General features: G+C 35.7%; 2 protein-coding genes across 8 annotated transcripts in view; one reads left to right on the forward strand and one right to left on the reverse strand.

The window, feature by feature from the left end:
• LOC131954012 (neurofibromin) overlaps window positions 1–15820 on the reverse strand; it is a 90329-nt gene extending 74509 nt beyond the window's left edge. The window contains exons 1-20 of the mRNA XM_059317490.1: window positions 15719–15820; window positions 11868–12011; window positions 11645–11728; window positions 11080–11148; window positions 10831–10940; window positions 10638–10741; window positions 10373–10443; window positions 10180–10255; window positions 9915–10018; window positions 8300–8365; window positions 5880–6059; window positions 5463–5675; window positions 5123–5245; window positions 4328–4453; window positions 3891–4004; window positions 3643–3722; window positions 2450–2633; window positions 1910–2096; window positions 1732–1805; window positions 75–227 (exon numbers count right to left, since the gene is read on the reverse strand). Coding sequence (XP_059173473.1) covers window positions 75–227; window positions 1732–1805; window positions 1910–2096; window positions 2450–2633; window positions 3643–3722; window positions 3891–4004; window positions 4328–4453; window positions 5123–5245; window positions 5463–5675; window positions 5880–6059; window positions 8300–8365; window positions 9915–10018; window positions 10180–10255; window positions 10373–10443; window positions 10638–10741; window positions 10831–10940; window positions 11080–11148; window positions 11645–11728; window positions 11868–12011; window positions 15719–15778 — 2322 coding nt within the window. The 5' untranslated portion in view covers window positions 15779–15820. The remainder of the gene's footprint in view (window positions 1–74; window positions 228–1731; window positions 1806–1909; window positions 2097–2449; window positions 2634–3642; window positions 3723–3890; window positions 4005–4327; window positions 4454–5122; window positions 5246–5462; window positions 5676–5879; window positions 6060–8299; window positions 8366–9914; window positions 10019–10179; window positions 10256–10372; window positions 10444–10637; window positions 10742–10830; window positions 10941–11079; window positions 11149–11644; window positions 11729–11867; window positions 12012–15718) is intronic.
• A 593-nt stretch (window positions 15821–16413) lies between these two features.
• Window positions 16414–21676, forward strand: part of LOC131954001 (protein spinster homolog 1) — a 33851-nt gene continuing 28588 nt past the window's right edge. The window contains exon 1 of one of the 7 annotated variants that reach the window (XM_059317465.1): window positions 16414–16436. The gene's annotated coding sequence lies outside the window, so the exon portion shown is untranslated. Of the gene's footprint in view, window positions 16437–20301; window positions 20382–21676 lie in introns of those variants that run through there. The other 6 variants (XM_059317463.1, XM_059317466.1, XM_059317469.1 and 3 more) reach the window with 6 other exon arrangements.

The following is a 21676-nucleotide window of genomic DNA, read 5'->3' on the forward strand; positions in this document are numbered from 1 at the left end:
TATGAAAACTAGCAAAAATCTGAATCATTTTAACTGGCAATATGACTAAGCGGTAAGTTAGCATGGTAAAATACCTCCAGCTCATGTTCAGTATTAGAATGAGGTGTTTTGCGCTTTGTTATTCTCATGACATCAGTAAGTTCTCTGCCTTCTTCAAGCTTTAATTTGGGGTAAGATTCGAGGTATCTTGTCACAGCATCCCAATTTCTGAATGTATCTTCCCAGGCCTAAGTGGACACAAAAATATGAAGAAAATATTCAACAATTTTAGGGCAGAAAACACTTTAAAAAGACAAGAGAAACAGGTTTCCTCCATAAATTAATCAATAATTCATGAAGTTTTTTATTTTTGTTTTCATTTTAACCCTTTACAGACCTACGTGCCCACGGTCGCCCAAAAGATTTTTTAGTGGTACAGTCCGGTGCGCCTGCGGTCGACCTACAACGTATAGTATGCTTATTTATGCGTAGAAGCAGAAGTCTTGTTGTTAACGAGATTTTGAAGATACTGGCAGAAGCAGAATTAAGAAGTTTATTAACATTGTTTTGTCGTTGTTCTATCACTAGTGGTCCATTTTCTACGATTTTTCTGAAGTTAAGATTTTTTTTTCTAAAAATTACAGGCAATATAATTATTGAAATTAAATCTAATTAAAATGCCTCAGCAGTTGCATCTGGATTAATTTATAATGTAACTATTGAAAAAGAAAGGAGCTCCAGTGACTACGTTGAAGTTTTTTTTTTGCCTTTAAAATAAAATAAACCGGGAGTTATCTCCCCTAAACTTTCTCGAATATTCTTATATAACTTGGAATATAGACATGATTTTTTAATAACTTAAACTTTTAAAAATAGAATAGAATCTCATAGAAAAAAGAATTGCGCACCAAGCGAACGCCAAAACAAAATGTGCATAATAGTGCGCAATATTATTAGTACTTTATAAATTTACATGCGTTTTTTGAGAAATCGCAAATAGCGTAAATTAGTACTTCCGGTCAACGGAAATTACTCAAAATTTGATAGAAGATAGAGAATTAGATCTCTTACTTACATGTGAAATTTCATTTATCTATCTGAAATAGTACTCAAGTTATAGGCTTTTGAAAAATTCAAAGTAGAAAAAAGTACCACATCTAGTTATCGGTAAACCCCTCAAAAGTTGATCAGGATCTACGATTTTGATAAAATACTTATATATGAAATTTCATCAACCTAGCTGTAACGGTACTCAAGTTATCGTGTTTACACACAGACAGACACACAGACATACGGACAAGATTGCAAAATTATGTTTTTCCGTATCAGTGAGGAGTAAAAAGTCGAGATTTGTAAAAATCTCGATTTTTTTTTTTTTGCACGATTACAATACTTTCTCTATACTTTGTATATACGAGAAAGTAAAAATTATAGAAATAAAATTAGAAGATGTTAAGTTTTTCTAGGATTAGTGTTATTTTATTAATTATTTGTAAATTATTAAACTATTTAATCTCATGCCTCATGCATAATAAACTAGCATCAGTTTTGTGTATATTCCTTTTTATTTTATTTTTTGTAACGTAAAGGGGTTATTTTTAAAATAAGTGGTTGAAAAATATGTTGGCTTTTCACCAGGCCGTAGGGGAAGTAAAATAGTTTTGATGCCCGGGCCGGTAAATGGTTAAATAGAAAATGAAATGCATCAGTTTAGAACTTTAACTTAGGCTTACTTTGAGGTATGAGCCTTACCTGCCAATTTCCTTGTGTTGACTGGTCAATCTTCCTAAGCAGAGCCATTATTCTTTTCTGCAGTGCTGCTCTCCCTGCAAAAAAACGTGCTTTGTAACTTGAGGCCTAAAATGTACATAAGGCATTATTTTTTTAAGTATGAGAAGCGGACAATGAAGCCAGAAGCTTAAATACCAACCTGTTGTCAGTACAGTGCTAGCGGCAGCCAGCTCTGCATACACTGAGTAGTTAGGCAATAACTGAGTCACTGCCAGTTCGTCTGCCCCGCAGCGAATGTCAGCCTCCTCACAGAGAAGGCGAAAACAAGACATAGAGGTGAGGACTGCATCAATCTCAATACTCCATAAGTACATGAAAAATACAACCTGATGAAAAGTAAACATCATAGTGAGGAAGATACATTACAATTTCCTTTTTTATATTGTTTTTTGCTATTGAGCTATCACTATGTCCAGTTTTTTGCTATTGAGCTATCACTATGTCCAGTTTTTTGCTATTGAGCTATCACTATGTCCAGTTTTTTGCTATTGAGCTATCACTATGTCCAGTTTTTTGCTATTGAGCTATCACTATGTCCGGTTTTTTGCTATTGAGCTATCACTATGTCCAGTTTTTTGCTATTGAGCTATCACTATGTCCAGTTTTTTGCTATTAACCAATCATTGAACTAAAAACAAGCTTTGACTGAATAATGAATAAGGTGGGTCATGAATTGTACCTCTAGTTTAATATGGGCTTGTCTGCAAACAGGAATGTTACTTCCCATGTTAGCATTGGCACTATGCTTCTGTAAAAACCTGTTTCTGTAAACCAGAATTTCTCTTAGCCACTTTAGAATTTCAGTATAGTTGACAATCTGATGCTGAATCAAGCGCTGGGAGATGTAGAATAAAACTTGCGAGCTGTCAAGTAAAATTTACAGTAGTTATATTACTTAATATGTGGGCATGTAATAGTGACAGAAACATGGTCCATTGTGTCAATTATTAGCTAACCCACCAAGTACTGAACAAGAACTAGCCCACCCAGTGACCATGTGTAAGAGCTGGCCCACCCAGTGACCATGTGTAAGAGCTGACCCACCCAGTGACCAAAGCGCTGACCCACCCAGTGACCAAAGAGCTGGCCCACCCAGTGACCAAAGAGCTAGCCCACCCAGTGACCAAAGAGCTGGCCCACCCAGTGACCAAAGAGCTGGCCCACCCAGTGACCAAAGAGCTGGCCCACCCAGTGACCAAAGAGCTGGCCCACCCAGTGACCATGTGTAAGAGCTGGCCCACCCAGTGACCATGTGTAAGAGCTGGCCCACCCAGTGACCAAAGAGCTGGCCCACCCAGTGACCAAAGAGCTGGCCCACCCAGTGACCAAAGAGCTGGCCCACCCAGTGACCATGTGTAAGAGCTGGCCCACCCAGTGACCAAAGAGCTGGCCCACCCAGTGACCAAAGAGCTGGCCCACCCAGTGACCAAAGAGCTGGCCCACCCAGTGACCAAAGAGCTGGCCCACCCAGTGACCATGTGTAAGAGCTGGCCCACCCAGCGACTGTGTGTAAGAGCTGACCCACCCAGTGACCAAAGAGCTGACCCACCCAGTGACCAAAGAGCTGGCCCACCCAGTGACCAAAGAGCTGGCCCACCCAGTGACCATGTGTAAGAGCTGACCCACCCAGTGACCAAAGAGCTGACCCACCCAGTGACCAAAGAGCTGGCCCACCCAGTGACTGTGTGTAAGAGCTGGCCCACCCAGTGACCATGTGTAAGAGCTGACCCACCCAGTGACCAAAGAGCTGACCCACCCAGTGACCAAAGAGCTGGCCCACCCAGTGACCATGTGTAAGAGCTGACCCACCCAGCGACTGTGTGTAAGAGCTGACCCAATGACCAATGACTGTGTGTGTGTATTAAATCAAACCTTATGTCCCAGAAAGTGTTGATGGGAGCCTCAGGGTTCCACAGTTCAATATTCTCTGGCTGGTGCAGGCACAGGAGAGCCTGAAAGTTTGGGTAACATTAAACTAGAGCGGTGGTTCTAGCACTTCAATACAAACAAGCTGAATTGTACACTTGACTCTAGCAAGCAACATTACAAAAATGTCATACCAGACAGAGTTCAGTATAGGATGAGAACGAAGACTATCCAAGATGTGATATTTTGCTCACCTCCATGGCTTTCTGTGCTACATCCGGCATCCATTGCTGGTGTACCAGTGAGACAAGGCTGGTGATCAAATCCAATGTGCTGTGCTGTATTTCATGGCCCTGTTTGCCTTGGTTCTACATTTCAAAAAGAATGTAAAAACATTCACAGCCCCAACTTAGTGTTTTTATCTATTAAACATCAGCCCACTTATAATTTAACAGTCAGTTGCTACATGCCCATATATGATTTGCCATGTGGGGTTAAAAAAAAGTACTTGAACCCTGCTTGAAATTCATACTAATGGTATGGGAACAGAGAAAATATATTGTGTGAGGTTGGACACGAGAGAGTTGAAATACGGGTTTAATTAAATTAGTAGACAAGCAGTAGCAGCAAAAGATTCATTTTGTTAACAAACGAAAGATTACGATGATGAAGTTAAATGTTGGAAACTCACATGAAGCATTAGGTGTGGGTCAGCATGGATGAGCTTGACTAGCCACAAGAGAATGTATTTGTAGGAAGAGAGAGCCTCATCTGTTGTTTTGTTCAGCTTGAATGTGGCTGTCAGCTTGACCGTCTGCTGTAACAAAAACTGTTCAATTCATTCAATGTACCCAGACACCAGACCATGTTTCTACCCAGACACCAGACCAAGTTTCTACCCAGACACCAGACCATGTTTCTACCCAGACACCAGACCAAGTTTCTACCCAGACACCAGACCAAGTTTCTACCCAGACACCAGACCAAGTTTCTACCCAGACACCAGACCAAGTTTCTACCCAGACACCAGACCAAGTTTCTACCCAGACACCAGACCAAGTTTCTACCCAGACACCAGACCAAGTTTCTACCCAGACACCAGACCAAGTTTCTACCCAGACACCAGACCAAGTTTCTACCCAGACACCAGACCAAGTTTCTACCCAGACACCAGACCAAGTTTCTACCCAGACACCAGACCAGGTTTCTACCCAGACACCAGACCAAGTTTCTACCCAGACACCAGACCAGGTTTCTACCCAGACACCAGACCAAGTTTCTACCCAGACACCAGACCAAGTTTCTACCCAGACACCAGACCAAGTTTCTACCCAGACACCAGACCAAGTTTCTACCCAGACACCAGACCAAGTTTCTACCCAGACACCAGACCAAGTTTCTACCCAGACACCAGACCAAGTTTCTACCCAGACACCAGCAGGTCAACTACAATGAATACCTCTCACAAGTCACCTATGATTATTACCTTAGGACAGCTGTGGCTGCTGAAGCCTTGGGTCACCTTGGTAACAGTGTCACTAAACATGTTCCTCAGCTCCCCTGCCTTACTGTAGATCAAGCTAATATGGGGCCACCAGCCAAGACGAGGCTATAACAAAGTATCAGACTGCATGTATCACACCCAACTCAGTCAATCAGCAGAGAAAACCTTACTTAAGGGCTATGATAACATGATTAGATAACAGAGCACAATTTGAAAACTTTTTTATTCAAACTTTTGTAACACAAACTTTATAATAAACAACAGCCAAACTAGGGCTATTGAAGGGAGATTATTGCTGAATGAAGAAAAATGTTTTACTGACCTGTGTGATGATTCTATGAAGAGCATTAACTAGAACATAATGGTACATGGGAGGTGAAGAAGGGTTCAAGCAGACCTTGAGCACATCATTGTTGTGAGGCGTGATGCGGAAACAACTGACAAAACAGTCTATGTACAAATCATAATCTTGAGAACCAAGTCCTGGGCTTTTGGAGAAGGGTTTACTGTTGGCTAAAGGGTTAAACAGTAGGGTCTGCAGAGATACAATAGCATGGGAGGCAATTATTAATATGAGCAGCAAGAATCAATCAGTCAAATAAAGAGAGGCCCTCAGAGATTGGTTAATGAATATATAGCTAAAATAGCACTACACTGCTAGCAGTGGAACAGTCAATACAACACCCCCCCCCCCCCCATAAATAAGGCCATGACAGCCTAAAATGAGTTAGAGATTTACCTTCAAGTCAGTGATGACAGACTGTACAAGTGTAAAGACCACATTGAGCCTGTCATTGATGGGGATGTAGGATGATGCTTTACACAGCCTGACACATGTCACTGCTGCCCCCTCTGTCAGCTGCTTATTACTGCTGTGATGGTTGGAGATGGCTTTCTTTACCTCATCAATAAAGGATTTCTAGAAAATAAAGTGGTAGAAAGTGCTACATTTTCAAGTCCAGACATGTCTACCCCTGGCGATCAAAAGTAGGAACTGTCATACCAAAAAAGAGGAATTCAAAGCCAAAAAGAGAAACATACCCGTAGATGCTAAACGAAACATAAATAATAAAATAAGTCTTATGTACAATAAATACACCCATACGTATAGTACTATAGTAGGCCTATAGTTTTATATAGCTAGTCTCTAGGCTAATTATTGATGATTAATGTCAACTTATATTTTATTTTAAAAACCTAGGGTAACCAATAGCCTTAAGAACCCCTCAAAACAAGACCATAAATTTAACACTTTATTATTGATTTGATTTAACAGAAGTTGATGCAATCCTTTTTTTTTTGGATGATTCCTACCTTGCTATGTACAAGGCCATGTGAACAACAATAGCTGAAGCGCATGTAATTGTTAAGAGTTGAGATTTAACTAGTATAGAATTGATAATAGATTCTAGATCTAGAAATTAGCACGATAGTCATGATTTTAATTTTACGATATTTTGCTCCATACATTTTATTAAAAGCAAAATTTAATATACAATTAAACTACAAATGCCAAAAAGTGTATTTATTATGAGTCTATTCACCTATTGCATGTAAACAAGGAAAGGGAAATAAACGCATTAACCTGCACTTGTTTTCAATCTGATTTTTAGCTTTTTAAAAATAATTCTATAATTTAACCCTTTGAGCCCTGGCCTCCCTGGCCTAGTTTCTCCCATTTCCTGAGCTCCCAGGGCCAAACCAATTTTCACTTCTCTGCTTCTAACTTTGCCTATAACTTTTGAAAATAATTATTATCCACAAGGAGACTGAAGTTTTACAGCACCACGTGCATCAGAACGTACTTGAACAGTTTCATTGTCATTGTCAATTTCAATGCCACTGTGTTCAGTCTCAAATTCAACGTCACTAACATCACAATATAGACCAGGAATGTTATTTTATTCATCAGAATCAATAAGTAGTTGTATTGCCTGAGATGCAGTCATTCTACTTCTTTTGTTGATATTTCGGTCTTTTGCTTCATCTCTTGCACCAACTTTATGCGTTGAAGTTGATGGCTGTGGCTTATCTTTTCATTTCGGCGGCATTGTTACAAAATGTAAACACTTTCACTTTTCCTAAAATCTATTTTTAGAATCAAAATCCCACACTAAAAAGACATATGCACAGTTTTAGTCAGTCTTCCGCTAATTATATTTAATTAGACGGTATACCGGCCGCTAGGGATATGACGCTAGATCATCAGGCTGGAAAACTGGCTTTTCGGACATATATGCCTAATGTTGAAGCCGGTTTACCGGCCTGGCGGGCTCAAAGGGTTAACATTTTTATTTTTTTGAAAAAGCAGAGCAAACTTGGGGTCATGCCAGGAGTTTACACTCATGCTGGTAAAATTCTTGGGGTCATTAGGGTACACAAGCTGCCAAGCCACAAGTCAGCATCGCCATCTCCATAAACAGATTACTACAGTAAATGAAAGCTGTTTCAGACATAATTGAGGAAAAAAAAGATAGCACTGGCTGGGTCACGTTTTAAGTCCAGATGATATCAAAGGGGTGGTGTTTAACTGGATGCCTTAATGGAAAGGGAAATAGGGGGCCAAGAGAGACATGGAGGTACACAGCAGAAAAACAACTGACAAAGGCAGGTCTATCTTGGGGGACTGCCGAAAAATTGCCAGAGAATGGCATTAAGTGGAAAGAGCTTTCTGTGGTGGCTGTAAACTATAAAAATGCAACCTACAGGTATAGAACATAATACTTTTAACACTTTGTTTCCACACACACACACACAAATAAGTTTTTACTTGAGTTTTTTGGTTGGTATTGGGAAAAATCATTCAAATAAGAAATATTTTCATACTCTGACATTTAAAACAATTATTTAGATTCTACTTTAAATTTTTAGGCCTTGTAATAAATGTTATTTAAATATATTCATTTATCAATTTATAGGTGCAATACATGCTATTGAAATAATAAATTAGAAGTAGGTTTTGAGAGGTGTTCTAAATTTTTGAAGACATTTGGGAGAAGGGGGCAGTAGTGTTGTCAAAAAGGACAGCATGGGGGGCCATATTCCAAATGTTTGTGGATGACCCTTATGGTTATATAAGGCCTTGTCATTGCACAAGTTATATTTAAATGTTAATTTTTGTAGACTGTTCTTAAAACCATGAAATATTAGTAATAATACCTTTTTTAAATACTGTTGTGAACATGGTGCGCCAGTCTCTGCATTATTGATCTCTTCTAATATTTTCTGTGTAAGAAACAAAACAAAAAATGTTAAGAACACAAAACAGAAAATATTGGTGGTAGTAAGACATAAATTACTTAATGTACTTCAGAGATATTCATCTAATAATAAAATACTAGAGATGCAATTTTTGATAATGTTATTATTCATGTTATCTTCATCAAATAATAACAAATTCTTATTATGAGGGAGAACTAAAAAAAAACCAATACCTTGAATTACTTAGTTGTACAATTAGAACAATAGATAATATCAATATAGACAGTGATTAAATGTATTTTACATTATGGTAGCAAAATACAACCTAATTCTTTCAATCACTATTATTTCAAAATAGATTTTTAATTATTTAGCCACAAATTCGTGTAGCATTGCCAGAAATTAAGTGCCCTCAAGCTTGGGGTTTAATTATTGTTTATGTCACTAATCACCATGAGGTAAAAAAAAAGTTTCCCTTTCAAACCTGACGGTCTATGGGGCAAGTGAAGTAGAGTACACTTGAGGTGAGTGGGTCAAATTGATGACTAAAGATTTTTTTACATTGTAAATAATCTAGAGGTCTTGAAACTTTAATATATATACTTTGTGCTATTATATTTAGATGTTATCAGGCAGTGTAATTAAATACCCTAAGTAAGTTAAATTGCTTATAAATAAATACTGTGCAATAACATTTAATTGCAAAAACTAAACAAAAAGTTTTCTAACAAACTTAAATTAGGTTGCAACTCATTTTATATTGCCACTATCTAGAACTACATAAGTGAAGTCCCTTGTGCTAAAGTGAAAGCAAGTCCTGGCTAGATAATCTTCTTGATCTAAATTATTTTTAGCAATGTTATCATATTGTTTTTTTTTTAAAAGGGAATTGAGATTTTGCATACTTTTAGCATTTGAACATCATTGCTTGACTTTGATATGATCAAAATGAGACCAATTACTAGATAATTATGACAAAAACTACTTTTAGCACTAAGGTCTTCGCATATTTTTAAATGTACAACAGTAAAATTAGCTTCATGTGTATGGTATTGGTAATTTTAAGGTCACATAGCATAATTTGAATTCACTTTATAACCATTTAAGACAATATTGGATTCATTATATTTCTACAAAAAAAAACTTAAGTTAACAACAGAAAAGTTTCTAAATTAGCTAGAGCAATGAAAACTGATGAAGCTTTTATAAAATGACAATACTCTTACTCTGCAAAAACAATCTATAAATACCTCCTGAACCAAGGAAAGTTTTATAAAGTTTAGGGGAAAAAATAAAATTTGTAAATTATTATCTGCTAAAAATATGGTTAGGTTTTACAAAACTAAATAAAAAATTAGTACATGATGCAAAAATATATATTTCACATCGACTTTAAATTTTTAAGAAAAGGTTCTGACTAAAAAATATAAAAACCAGAATAAAATGTACACTCTTAAAGTTCATGCCTGTCAGTAAGAGTGGTAAATTACCACACAAAAAAATGTATCATGACCTTTTACTTACTGTGGTTAAGTTGTTTAATAGCTACTTCAGTCATTGAAAATAAACTTACTGGACAAAGTATAAGAAGCATCATTTGCAAGGGCCATATCTGCACACGGCGTCTTGATCCCTCTGTTAGCACATTCAAGTGGTCAAACAGCTTGTCACAACAATCTGAAACAAATAATTCATACAAAGATCCAAGGTTGTTGCAGCTAATTAAATAAATGATATATCAGATCCAAAGATCAGGGGTACTAAATAATTTTTGACAAAATGATCTTAAATTGTTGCATGTGGCTAAATAGTTTCATGGCAGTTTGTTAAATAAATACCTTGTAGTTCATCATTTGGTTTTTTATGTAATTCAGTAAATTCCCCAGGATAGTTGTCCATCCAATTCCAGATAGCCTATCAATAGTTAATGCATTTTAAAAATTATCTCAGTTTTATGTATTGTTTAATTATATCTTAAATTTTATGTTTCAAAAAAATTTAATAAACATTCATCTTTTAAAAAAAACAAACCTTCTCGAGATTCTGACCGAGCGTTATAATGACAGGTCGAGATTTAAGCATCTTGAACTTGGACACAACTTCTGCCAAAATAAACAAATAAAAATCACCCGCAGAAAAAGTATTTCAGACAATTCACTGTGAGACAATCAGTTACAAGAACTAAACCATTATTTTGTTGTCTTGTTAACATTTTACCACTGTGTATAACCCAACATTAACAGACTTAAAACTGATACAATAAAAATGTAGCAAACTGGCAAGAAATCAAATTCACCATTTAGCAACTTTGTAAGTCTAGATAAATCCATGTTCATGTGCTGTATAAGTTCAAGGTCTGACAAGTCAGAGGTTTCCTCTACCTGAGACAGTGCAACCAACCTGCCAAGTAAATAATTTTGAAGTACATTTAGCAGTTAGTTGTAGCAACAGCCCAACTTGATTGACATTTGTACTGTAACTTGACTTACTTAGCTGAGATTTTATTAAAGACAGCTGTAAAGTTGTTTAGGCTGAGAGCAAACAAAACTTCAGAGGCTAACATCTTTAACTGCTGGTTTTCTGTTTGCTGGTTAAGAAACTGAAAGATTTATGTTCATATTTAAAAATTAAGATAAATTTCATTATAAAACAAATACAATAACTAGAATATATGCATGAACTAGTAAAGGCATTTGCATTATTCCCATCTATTCTCTATCCAATGGAACACTACTTACCTTACATATTTCTGGTAGCAGTAATTTGACATACATGGTTTCATCTAGACGGGATGTATCTTTAGGCTGCTATAGACGTACATAGTGACAAAAAACTTATAGTGATAAAAAGATTTACAGTTAATTATACATAATTACGGGAGTGAAAACAAGCTCTGATTAATGAACACTTGAACACACAACAAGTCAGTGTAATCTGCTCTAAAAAAAACTACTGTGTGTGGCTATATCTAAATATTCTAAATATTACTTCTCTTTTATCTGTGTGAATTACTTCTTTTTGTAAATGGTTAAGCACTTGTATTATTATATTAAGTCAATATGTAAAACTACATATCATTTTCAGTAATTATTTGTTTCTGACCTCTGAATGCATGGTCAACATTACATATTATACCTAGCCACATTTACTTTTCTCAACTCTAATCAGGTGTCCTATAGAGGTTGGTAGACTTACAGATGTTCTACAGACTCAAGCCAGTAAACTAAAATTATTGTCTACTCTAACACTAGACAATACCACACTATGCTGGTGCCTATATAACAAAAGCTGATAAATTCTTACAGAGTTGAGAACTTGTTTCAGTGTGTCCAAAATAATAAGCTGAGACTCCAAGTAGTTTCTTTCTGCTTCAGGCCGATTCACCTTCTGCTGATACAAATCAGAGAATGTTAGAGCACAGATTAATTTAATAACAAGATGAAAACAAAGTCAACGTTGCACTACCTAGATGTTATACCTTCATGTCTAATAGATCTAAGGAAGTTCAAATTATTGCTATACTTACAAATTGCAAAACACTCTGCAGTGTTTTTGTTAGGCCATTGATGACTAGTGAAAATTTGTACTTGCTAACATTGACAAGACATTCCTTGTTTTGCTTGACATTTTGCATGGACTGTGTTGTATGTAAACCAGTCTTTATTGGTAGCTGGTAAAGGTAAGTATATTCAAGATAAATATCATTCAAATAAAAGAGCAATGTTTAAAATAGATGTATGCTTTACAAGGTCTAGATGTAGTACTAGACTAAAAAAGCCATAGTTGTAATAAACATTTTTAATATAGACTAGATAAGGCCAAGCAAACTTAAGTACCTACACTGTATTGATTATAATAAATAATAATCAGGCCTAGACCTGATCTAAATAGAATTGAAATATTGCTTTAAAGATTTAAAAAATAATAAAAAGTGAAAGTGCAAATTATTTTCAAATTAGTAGAATATAGATTCCAAGACATAGGTATATTTTTTAAAATAATAATCATTAAAAAAGTTTTAAAAAACCCACGTTTTCTGATTGAACTAAAAAGTAGAAAATAAATGCTATAGGCCCTACATCACAATAATGCAAGCGATCACTCTACTATAAGCGATGAAAAACGTGGGGCGCCGAAGTAAAAGTTATATTACTATTGATTAGATAATACTATTGACTTTTATTAGGGAGCTTGTAGAGAGTCAACAGTATTAGAAACTGTAAGAAAATCACGGCGCCCCACGTTTTTGCTCGCTTATAGTAGAGTGATCGCTTGCATTATTGTGATGTAGGGCCTATAGCATTTATTTTCTACTTTTTAGTTCAATCAGAAAACGTGGGTTTTTTAAAACTTTTTTAATGATTATTATTTTCTACTTTTTAGTCTTTGTCTGTTTGTTTGCATTAAAATCTTGCTATCGATTTTATCTTTTCACTTTTTTTGGGTAAACGAAGACAACTCGTAAAAAGACAACTCGTAAAAAGACAACTCGTAAAAAGACAACTCGTAAAAAGACAACTCGTAAAAAACACGTTGTTTGAATACGTTACTGACTAGAACACATAGATTTGAACCCGTGTCGAGTGGGATAGCAATCGTGTGCCCAACCACTCGACCATATCGTCTCCCCCAAACTGGCCTACCTCCTGTAAGTTTAAACTCGGTTCAAGCTAAATTCTCTGCCCCTAAGCCTGTGGCGACATGTGATCGTTCGCTTCACTGCGCGCGAGGTACGCGTCGCTGGTTTTTTTTCTAATGGCTAGCAGAGGAGAATTATATATATAGATTATATAGCGGTCTAAAATGCTCAATAAAATGTTTCCATTGATCAATTTAGTAATAATAACAATTGAATATTCAATGGTCATCCAAAAGAAAGCTTCCCTGAAAATTTCAGCGCGCTAGCTAACTGGGAAGTGCCAGAAATTTCGATCGCAAGATTTGATTGGAAAGACAAACAAATAAACACACAGAGAAAGCAAGTTAAAGAAAACGTGGGAATTAGGCCAGACCTTAGAATAGTTACTCTTACCAAATTAAACTTAAATTTTGGCCTATCTATTCTAAATTTACATATAGAGATCTAGAATCTAGACCTAAATCAAATTTTTTCTAGGCCTACAATATTATGGTAAAACCTTAGTTGAGCGTTGGTTATTATTCCGGAATGGTATAGCAGTAAAAGACAGTAAGACAATGGCAAAGTCTGTTACACAGTTCCAGAATCCACTGAAAGTACTGTAAACCGTACTTTATTTGGCACCATCTTTATTTATAATACAGAACGTTTAAAATTTAGATTTTTATTGCATGTTAAATACTACTTTACTAATCATTTTGTAATGCTAATTATTTTAAGTGTCTCTGCTAAATATTTCTGCTACTAAACTTTGTCCTAGTAATTTTTTCATAGTTTGACTTTATTATTTATATATCTTTAGATCTAATATAAATATACTGTTATATTAATTCACTTTTCCTTATGTCGATGAAACATATAAAATTAAAACATTAATTTACTAAAATCGACTTTATTTTTACCTCAATGGTAGGGTGTCACCTAAGATTTTAAACTTCATTATTGTTCGTGATAACTTTAAAAATTGAGAACTACATTTATTTACCTTTAATTTGATACCAATTTTATTTATCCAATTTAATCGGTAGCCTAGAATATGATTTGTGAAAAAACGTGTTTATTTTTAAATGGCTACAATGATAAGACTGATTTTCAGTGATATGGTGGGTTAGTTTTTACTTTCTCGTATATACGAAGTATACAGAAAGTATTGTTATCGTGCAAAAAAAATCTCGACGTTTTACACCTCACTGATATGGAAAAACGTAATTTTGCAATCTTGTCCGTGTGTCTGAGTCTGTGTGTAAACACGATTCCTTGAGTACCGTTACAGCTAGGTTGATGAAATTTCATGGATAAGTATTTTATCAAAACCGTAGATCCGTATCACTATCAACTTTTGAGCGATTTCCGATAACCGGAAGTGATACTCTTTCTACTTTTGAATTTTTCAAAAGCCTATAACTTGAGTACTATTTCAGATAGATAAATGAAATTTCACATGTAAGTAAAAGATCTAATTCTCTACCTTCTGTCAAATTACGCTATTTCAGATTTCTCAAAAAACGCATGTAAATTTATAAAGTACTAATAATATCCCACACTATTATGCACATTTTATTAGGCGTTCACTTAGTGTGCAATTCTGTTTTTTTTTTTTTTACGAGATTCCATTCTATTATAAAAAGTTTAAGTAATTAAAAATGGATTACAAATATTGTCTATGTCCTGAGTTGCCATCCCTCGTAGTTTTATATTAGAATATCCGAGAAAGTTTAGGGGAGATCACTCCTGGTTTTAAGGAGTGTTTTTGTAACACGATTGATCTTTCTCTGCCGTTCAGCAGAAATGTGATGTCTGCTAAATTTCTGCCCATTCAAATACACGGCGGGCAAAATGGGCGGGCTTAGTTTGCTGTTGTCTCGATCAAGTTATGTTTTATAGGTTTTGTTTTAACCTTGCATGATTTAAAAACATTAATGACATTATTGTAGTAGAAAGCAAGCTATAATGTACTATAGTTTAGTATATATTTTCAGTAAGTTTATAACAATATCAAGTAAAGCAATTCACATTTTGCTTATTTTATAAGTTCTTCTTGATATTCTCAGCTATTAGACCAAAGAAATTGTACAAATAGCAAGTTAGCATGAAACACTAATTGTACATTGTTAAAACTAGACTGATATGGTTGAATAATACCAAAAAATAATGAACTAACATTCTAACTTTAATATTATATTATTTATAGATTTATGCAAAGAGTACAGTACAGTCATGGAACTGAAACTATTCTAGATCTAGATTCTAGATCTAGTCTATAGTAGTCTATCTATACAAAATACTTCTAGATCTATCTAGGCCTATAGTATAGAGTATAGAGTGAGTATAATAGATAGATAGATTATAATAGATAATAGATAGATCTCTAGAAGACTAGAAGTATAGATTCTATACTCAACTATACTCACTGACTGTTACATTATATATGGTAATTTTTTTACTAAAAGAGGTATCTGTGCATTAATTAGTAGATCTACATCTAGATCTATATTCATATTGACTATTATTGACAGGTCTAGATCTAGATTAGCCAGTCTCGATCAAGAATCTAGACTAGACTGCCTGCGATAGCAGACGATTTTACTTGAGGCAAATCTCATTCATAAATCTCTATCGCAAGCCAACGACCCAGCCCTACCGAGGTCACACAAGCCCTGAAAATGCATGGCTAAATTGCATCATATTATAACTAATATCTTTGAAAAGCTTAACGAATATGTGTGTGAAACATTTACCTGAGCATCAAATCTTGCAATTAACGAATTCACCCATTCTCCTGGCTTTTGTGTTGCCATTTCAGGGATGCAGATTATGCCACTACGCGATCGCCATATTATTATTCCCTTATTTTCATTTATGCTACGCATGCGCACTATCTTGTTATACTCGTTTACGGTAACGTTAAATATTTTGGTATTAAAAAATAAATTGAATTCACCTTACAGATGGACTAATATAAAATTGAAGAAGACAGTAAATGTACATTAATGTTTATGCATTTACTGATTATTTAAAGCATTATATATTACTGATCATGATATACTACATATATAGGGGTTAATGTAGGTCTACAGGCTTCGGGCTAGGGTACCACGAGCGAGATAACACTCAGCTAGGGCCTAACTAAACTTAATTATGAAAGCCTTTCACCTTTAAAAACTATCTAAGTATTTGTACTAGAAATTTTGTAACTGTTCAAAGTACTGTTTTAACGCATCTTTGAACTGTAAAACTTATAAGTAGATATAGATTATATTTTAACGTTATGTTTCCTACAGGCCTTTGTAAATACTGAAACTTTCCCTCTTTAACTTATTTAATGCTTACAGCATTCCATATTTGGAACGAACATTTCCCATGCCCAGTGACATCATTCCATCAATCAACTGTTGGCCGTACGGGACAAGCTGTGCTAAGTGGGCGACCACTCACCACCGCAATTTATAAAAACGTGTAATATATTAATTTATGTACTATACTTATTATCAATAAATCACCGAATTCAGTAATACTAGTGTGCTTACATTATTTTTTTTAAACGTGTAGCCGAAAAACAGTTTAATAACACCCACGCTGTATAATTAGTTATTCGCTTGAAAATTCTATTCTTTCGAAAACTGATTCTATTATTATTTCTTTACAAAATTTAGTTTTAAAAATGTACGAATTGTATCATGTTCAAATGTGAAAACACCATAAAAATCCAAACGGAGCTTTAGTATCGAGTAACTACGATTTTTTTTTTTTTTTTTTTTTTTTGCAAAATCAATTTGAAGTGTCGATTGATTTCATCATAGGCCTAACTGCATTAATTATTTTCACAAGCTTTTGTTTAACTCACTTCAAGTCACTTCCTCTGTCTGTCGTCAGTCTGTCTAGATCGAAACGGCCGAGCGAAATCGCAGGCACTTCTAACTTACAGATACGGTTCGATGTAGTTAGTGCGTGGGTCAAGACATGAAGACAATTGCAACATGACATTAGATTTGGCTTAATTGGATGCCTGATTAAATTTTTATGAATTAATTAAAACGTTGATCGAAACGACCGAGCGAAAATTTTTAACCTACGAATTACTCTGAAACTTGCACGTGAGTAAAGACCCGATGAGAACGCAATCTGAAATTAAATTTGATTCAATTTGATGCTTATTTATTTACTAGATAAAATGGCCCGTTTTAGGGAGAAATACAACGGACGTTAGCTTGATAGCGTTGTCTTTTTCTCTAAAGTGAAAACCAAAATCATCACTTCAAATTCAACCTCAAACGAAAAATATAATTGAAAACGGATTTTTATCCAGAATCGCCTTTTAAACCAGATTTAACCTTGATCTCTACGTATTTACCTCGAATTCGTACTAAATATAGTCGTAGTCATATCCCTAAACCTTGCACTTAAGCTCAAACTTGACAAAAGTCGCTCAGAGGCGTAGCGAACCTTCCCGGCGCCCGGGGACAAACTTTTCGATTTGCACCCCCCCCCCTCGAGATTTCGATTTGCACCTCCCCTCAAACTTTCGATTTGCACCCTCCCTCGGGATTTCGATTTGCACCCCCCCCCTCAAACTTTCGATTTGCACCCCCCTCAACCTTTCAATTTATTTTTCCAACCCATTTTGGCGCCCCCTAAGGTCGGCGCCCGGGGACATATTTCCCCCCCCCCCCCCGCCCCCTCCCCCTCGCTACGCTACTGAAGTCGCTATTAGAGTATTTTTCGCATTTGTAGATTATACAGACTAAAGGTAGACCCTACTTCTATAATCTTATAATCTATAATCTTCCTACTTTAGCCTCTAAACCTTGATTGTGCAGATAGTGTTTCTTCCTCTCTTCCAGATTTTTTTTTCTCCCGTGGTGGGGGGGGGGAAGGGGGAGTATTATAATAATTAATATGTTCAAAGAAAAACATTTATTTTCTTAGCGCATTATTACATTAAACTTGTAAGTAAAATCTTTTTTACTTTCTCGTATATACGAAGTATAGAGAAAGTCTTGTAGTCGTGCAAAAAAATAATAATTGAGATTTTTGCAAATCTCGACGTTTTACACCTCCCTGAGTCGGAAAAACATAGTTTTGCAATCTTGTCCGTATGTCTCTGTGTGTGTGTGTGTCTGTCTGTCTGTGTGTGTGTGTGTGTGTAAGCACGATAACTTGAGTATCGTTACAGCTAAGTTGGTAAAATTTCATATATAAGTATTATATCAAAATCGTTGAACCGTATTAACTTTTGAGCGACTTCCGATAACCGGAAGTGGAACTTTTTCTACTTTGAATTTTTTTAAGGGCTATAACTTGAGTACTATTTCAGATAGATAAATAAAATTTCACAAGTAAATAAAATATCTAATTCTCTGCGTTCTTTCAAATTTTGAGTAATTTCCGTTGACCAGAAGTAGTAATTTTCGCTATTTCCGATTTCTCAAAAAAAACGCATTTGAATTTATAAAGTACTAGTAACATTCCGCACCATTATGCACATTTTATTTCGCGTTCACTTGGTGTGCAATTCTTTTTTCTACGAGATTTTTTTTTCTATTTTAAAAATCTTAAGTATTTAAAATGGATTAAAATCATAATTATCTCTACCCCGCGTTGCCATCCCCTGTTGTTTCATATAAGAATATTCGAGAAAGTTTAGGGGAGATCACTCCCGGTTTATTTAAATGTATTTTTTTAGTACGTTAAATTGTTTTTATCCTCGTATGCACTAGAAGATAGGGGAAAAGGTTGACGCGGTAGGGGCCATCTCAAAGCATGTCGGTCTTAAGATCAACAAAGGAAAGACAGAAGTAACGAGAACCAACCAAGAGGCCCGAGTAACAATAGACGGAAGACATGTAAATGATGTTGAAGAGTTTGTCTACCTTGGCACTAGATCAGCAACTCGGGAGTCACAGAAGGACATATCTGCTAGAATCAATATAGCACCAGAGGCGTAGCGAGGGGGGGGGGTGCGGACCGCACCGGGTGACACCATATAGAGGGGTGACACCAATGCAAAAAAGAGCAAAATATATAGAGAAAAATGATAAATCCACTTAATTAAGTGATTAATTCGAGTGTTAAATGGTGTTTTAATTGGTGCAAATCGAAAGTTTGAGGGGGGGGGGGGGGTGCAAATGAAAATTTGTCCCCGGGAAGGGGGGGGGGGGGGGGTGACACCATTAAGTGCCGCACCGGGTGACACCCGACCTTGCTACGCCACTGTATAGCACGCTACACTTTCACAGTTCTGCGACCCAAGGCAATTTTTGTTTTATGGAGCAGATACAGAGAAGATACAGACCTTCATGAACAAGTGTCATAGACAGATTTTGAAATTGAGGTGGCAGGACATTTACGAGGACAATATAAGGACATTAATTTTAATCAGCATAGTTAGGCAGTTATCGCTTCAGTTAAAGGTAGACCCCATGAGAATGAGAGAATCTATAAAACTTCGTTTGTATAACAATGATTAGGCCCTATGCCTTAACTATTTAATAGGGGTCATCCACAAATGACGTCACGCTTTTTGACGATATTTACCTTCCCCCTCCGTTACAAATCGTCACAAAAAGCCAGACTCTCCCTCCCCCTAAAATGACGTCACGCCTCAGCCTACAACCCCCCCCCCTCAAAATTGCAGTTGAGTTTTTCTTAAAATACGATATTTTTCCAAAATCTTGTCTGAACTCTGTGAACATAGAGTATTTTTTTTATTAATTCCTATTACAATTTATTAAAACATTTTCTAAAACGCGAAATTACGTCTAAAATTCGTTTTCTAACATTGCTTTTTTATAATGCTAAAGTGTGATATCACACCATCTGAACCCTCCCCCTCCCCCCCTCATCACACACCGTCACAAAATTACAGACCCCCCTTCCCTCTGCCTATACGAGTGTGACGTCATTTATGGACGATCCCTTGGGCCTACTTAACAATACAGTTTAAGCAGACATTTCCCCTCACTCATTTGGACACACTCTTACTAGGGTCGACACCGGGCGCTGATAGGCATAAATAAAAATAATATTATTCATATTACTGCATTATGTCATTATGAAGCTTGTTATCATAAATGTTTTAAACATAGCCTATGTAACATAGGCCTATTTTGTGCAACCGGCCCTTATACATTGCCTCATCGTTTACAGAGGTTTTGATTTGCAAAATAAAATTACTTTTTTCTTTATTGTTAACTTGTCAAATGCTAGACCAAGAATCCAGATCTAATACCAGAGTTAGGGTTAGATCTAGAATCTATGTGAATATTTGACTAATTTTCGCTAAATTGATATGGCAATCTTGTCTTCCTATCTAAAGTTCAATATGTCATTTCCGGATGGTGGCGGAGGTAAACATGCAAGGTCTCTAGACTCTAAGTCTAGTTATATTAATCAAAGTTCAAAGTATTAATTAGTATTATTAAAAATCTACTTACTAATTGGTAACAGTAATGCTAGAAGATCTAGATCTCTAGTTCTAATTCTACTCTCAAGTCAATAGTCTATTAAAAAGACTATTAAAAATTACTCTTCTTTGACTGACTGACTAGATCTAGATTCTAGATCTAGTCTAGATTTTAGAATTAGAATCTAGACTAGTTCTGAATTAGTAGATTAGTCACTAGACTAGAATGTATGGACCACTATGGATGATATTTCGAATCGTCGTTTTGAAAGTTACAGAAATGTTTCAAAGTTTCATTCATGTAGATTAGATTTAGACTTAGATCTACTTGTTTTTAAACAGGTTGTATTAAACTTTTCAATAAAAAATACAGACTAGATCTAGATCTAGCGAAGTTTTCATCAGATGCAACCAAGCTTATTTACTTTAGCAGACTTTAGCAGCTATCTTGTTTAAGTTTTTTTTGGGTAAAATCAAGTTAAGAGATTCAGGGGAAACCACTCTAACTTACTGATGGTCGCTGTTTATATAGCAAATCTTGCAAGCAAACACTGCTGTTAAAAGTTAATTTCTGGCTAATATTGATATATTTTATATTTAGCCATTGATTTTGGTTTATTATTCAGTTGTCAAAATTTTTTGACACAAATATATCACAATATACTTCCATTAAAGTTGATTAAAGCCTTAACAATGAGGCAACTTTTTTGCGCATTACTAGCCTCGGCTGATTTTACGCACCTAAAACGATAGATTACCCTAGATCTAGACATTCTAGATCTCACTAGAATAATCACTAGATCTATCAATCCCTAGACCTACTTACTTAATTATAATAATAATTTAATCATAATTTTATTAATTTAATATAACAGATCTAGAGATGAAAAAATGAAAGAGGTAGGCTTATAAAACTCTAGCTAGACAAACACCCCACTTAACAACTCTAGCTAGACAGTTAGACACCCTCTTAACAACTCTAGCTAGACAGTTAGACACCCCACTTAACAACTCTAGCTAGACAGTTAGACACCCCACTTAACAACTCTAGCTAGACAGTTAGACACCCCACTTAACAACTCTAGCTAGACAGTTAGACACCCCACTTAACAACTCTAGCTAGACAGTTAGACACCCCACTTAACAACTCTAGCTAGACAGTTAGACACCCCACTTAACAACTCTAGCTAGACAGTTAGACACCCCACTTAACAACTCTAGCTAGACAGACACCCCACTTAACAACTCTAGCTAGACAGTTAGACACCCCACTTAACAACTCTAGCTAGACAGT

This window comes from Physella acuta, unplaced genomic scaffold, assembly GCF_028476545.2.
Source record: "Physella acuta isolate Inbredline_101_S28 unplaced genomic scaffold, ASM2847654v3 ptg000969l, whole genome shotgun sequence".
NCBI classification, from domain to species: Eukaryota; Metazoa; Mollusca; class Gastropoda; family Physidae; genus Physella; species Physella acuta.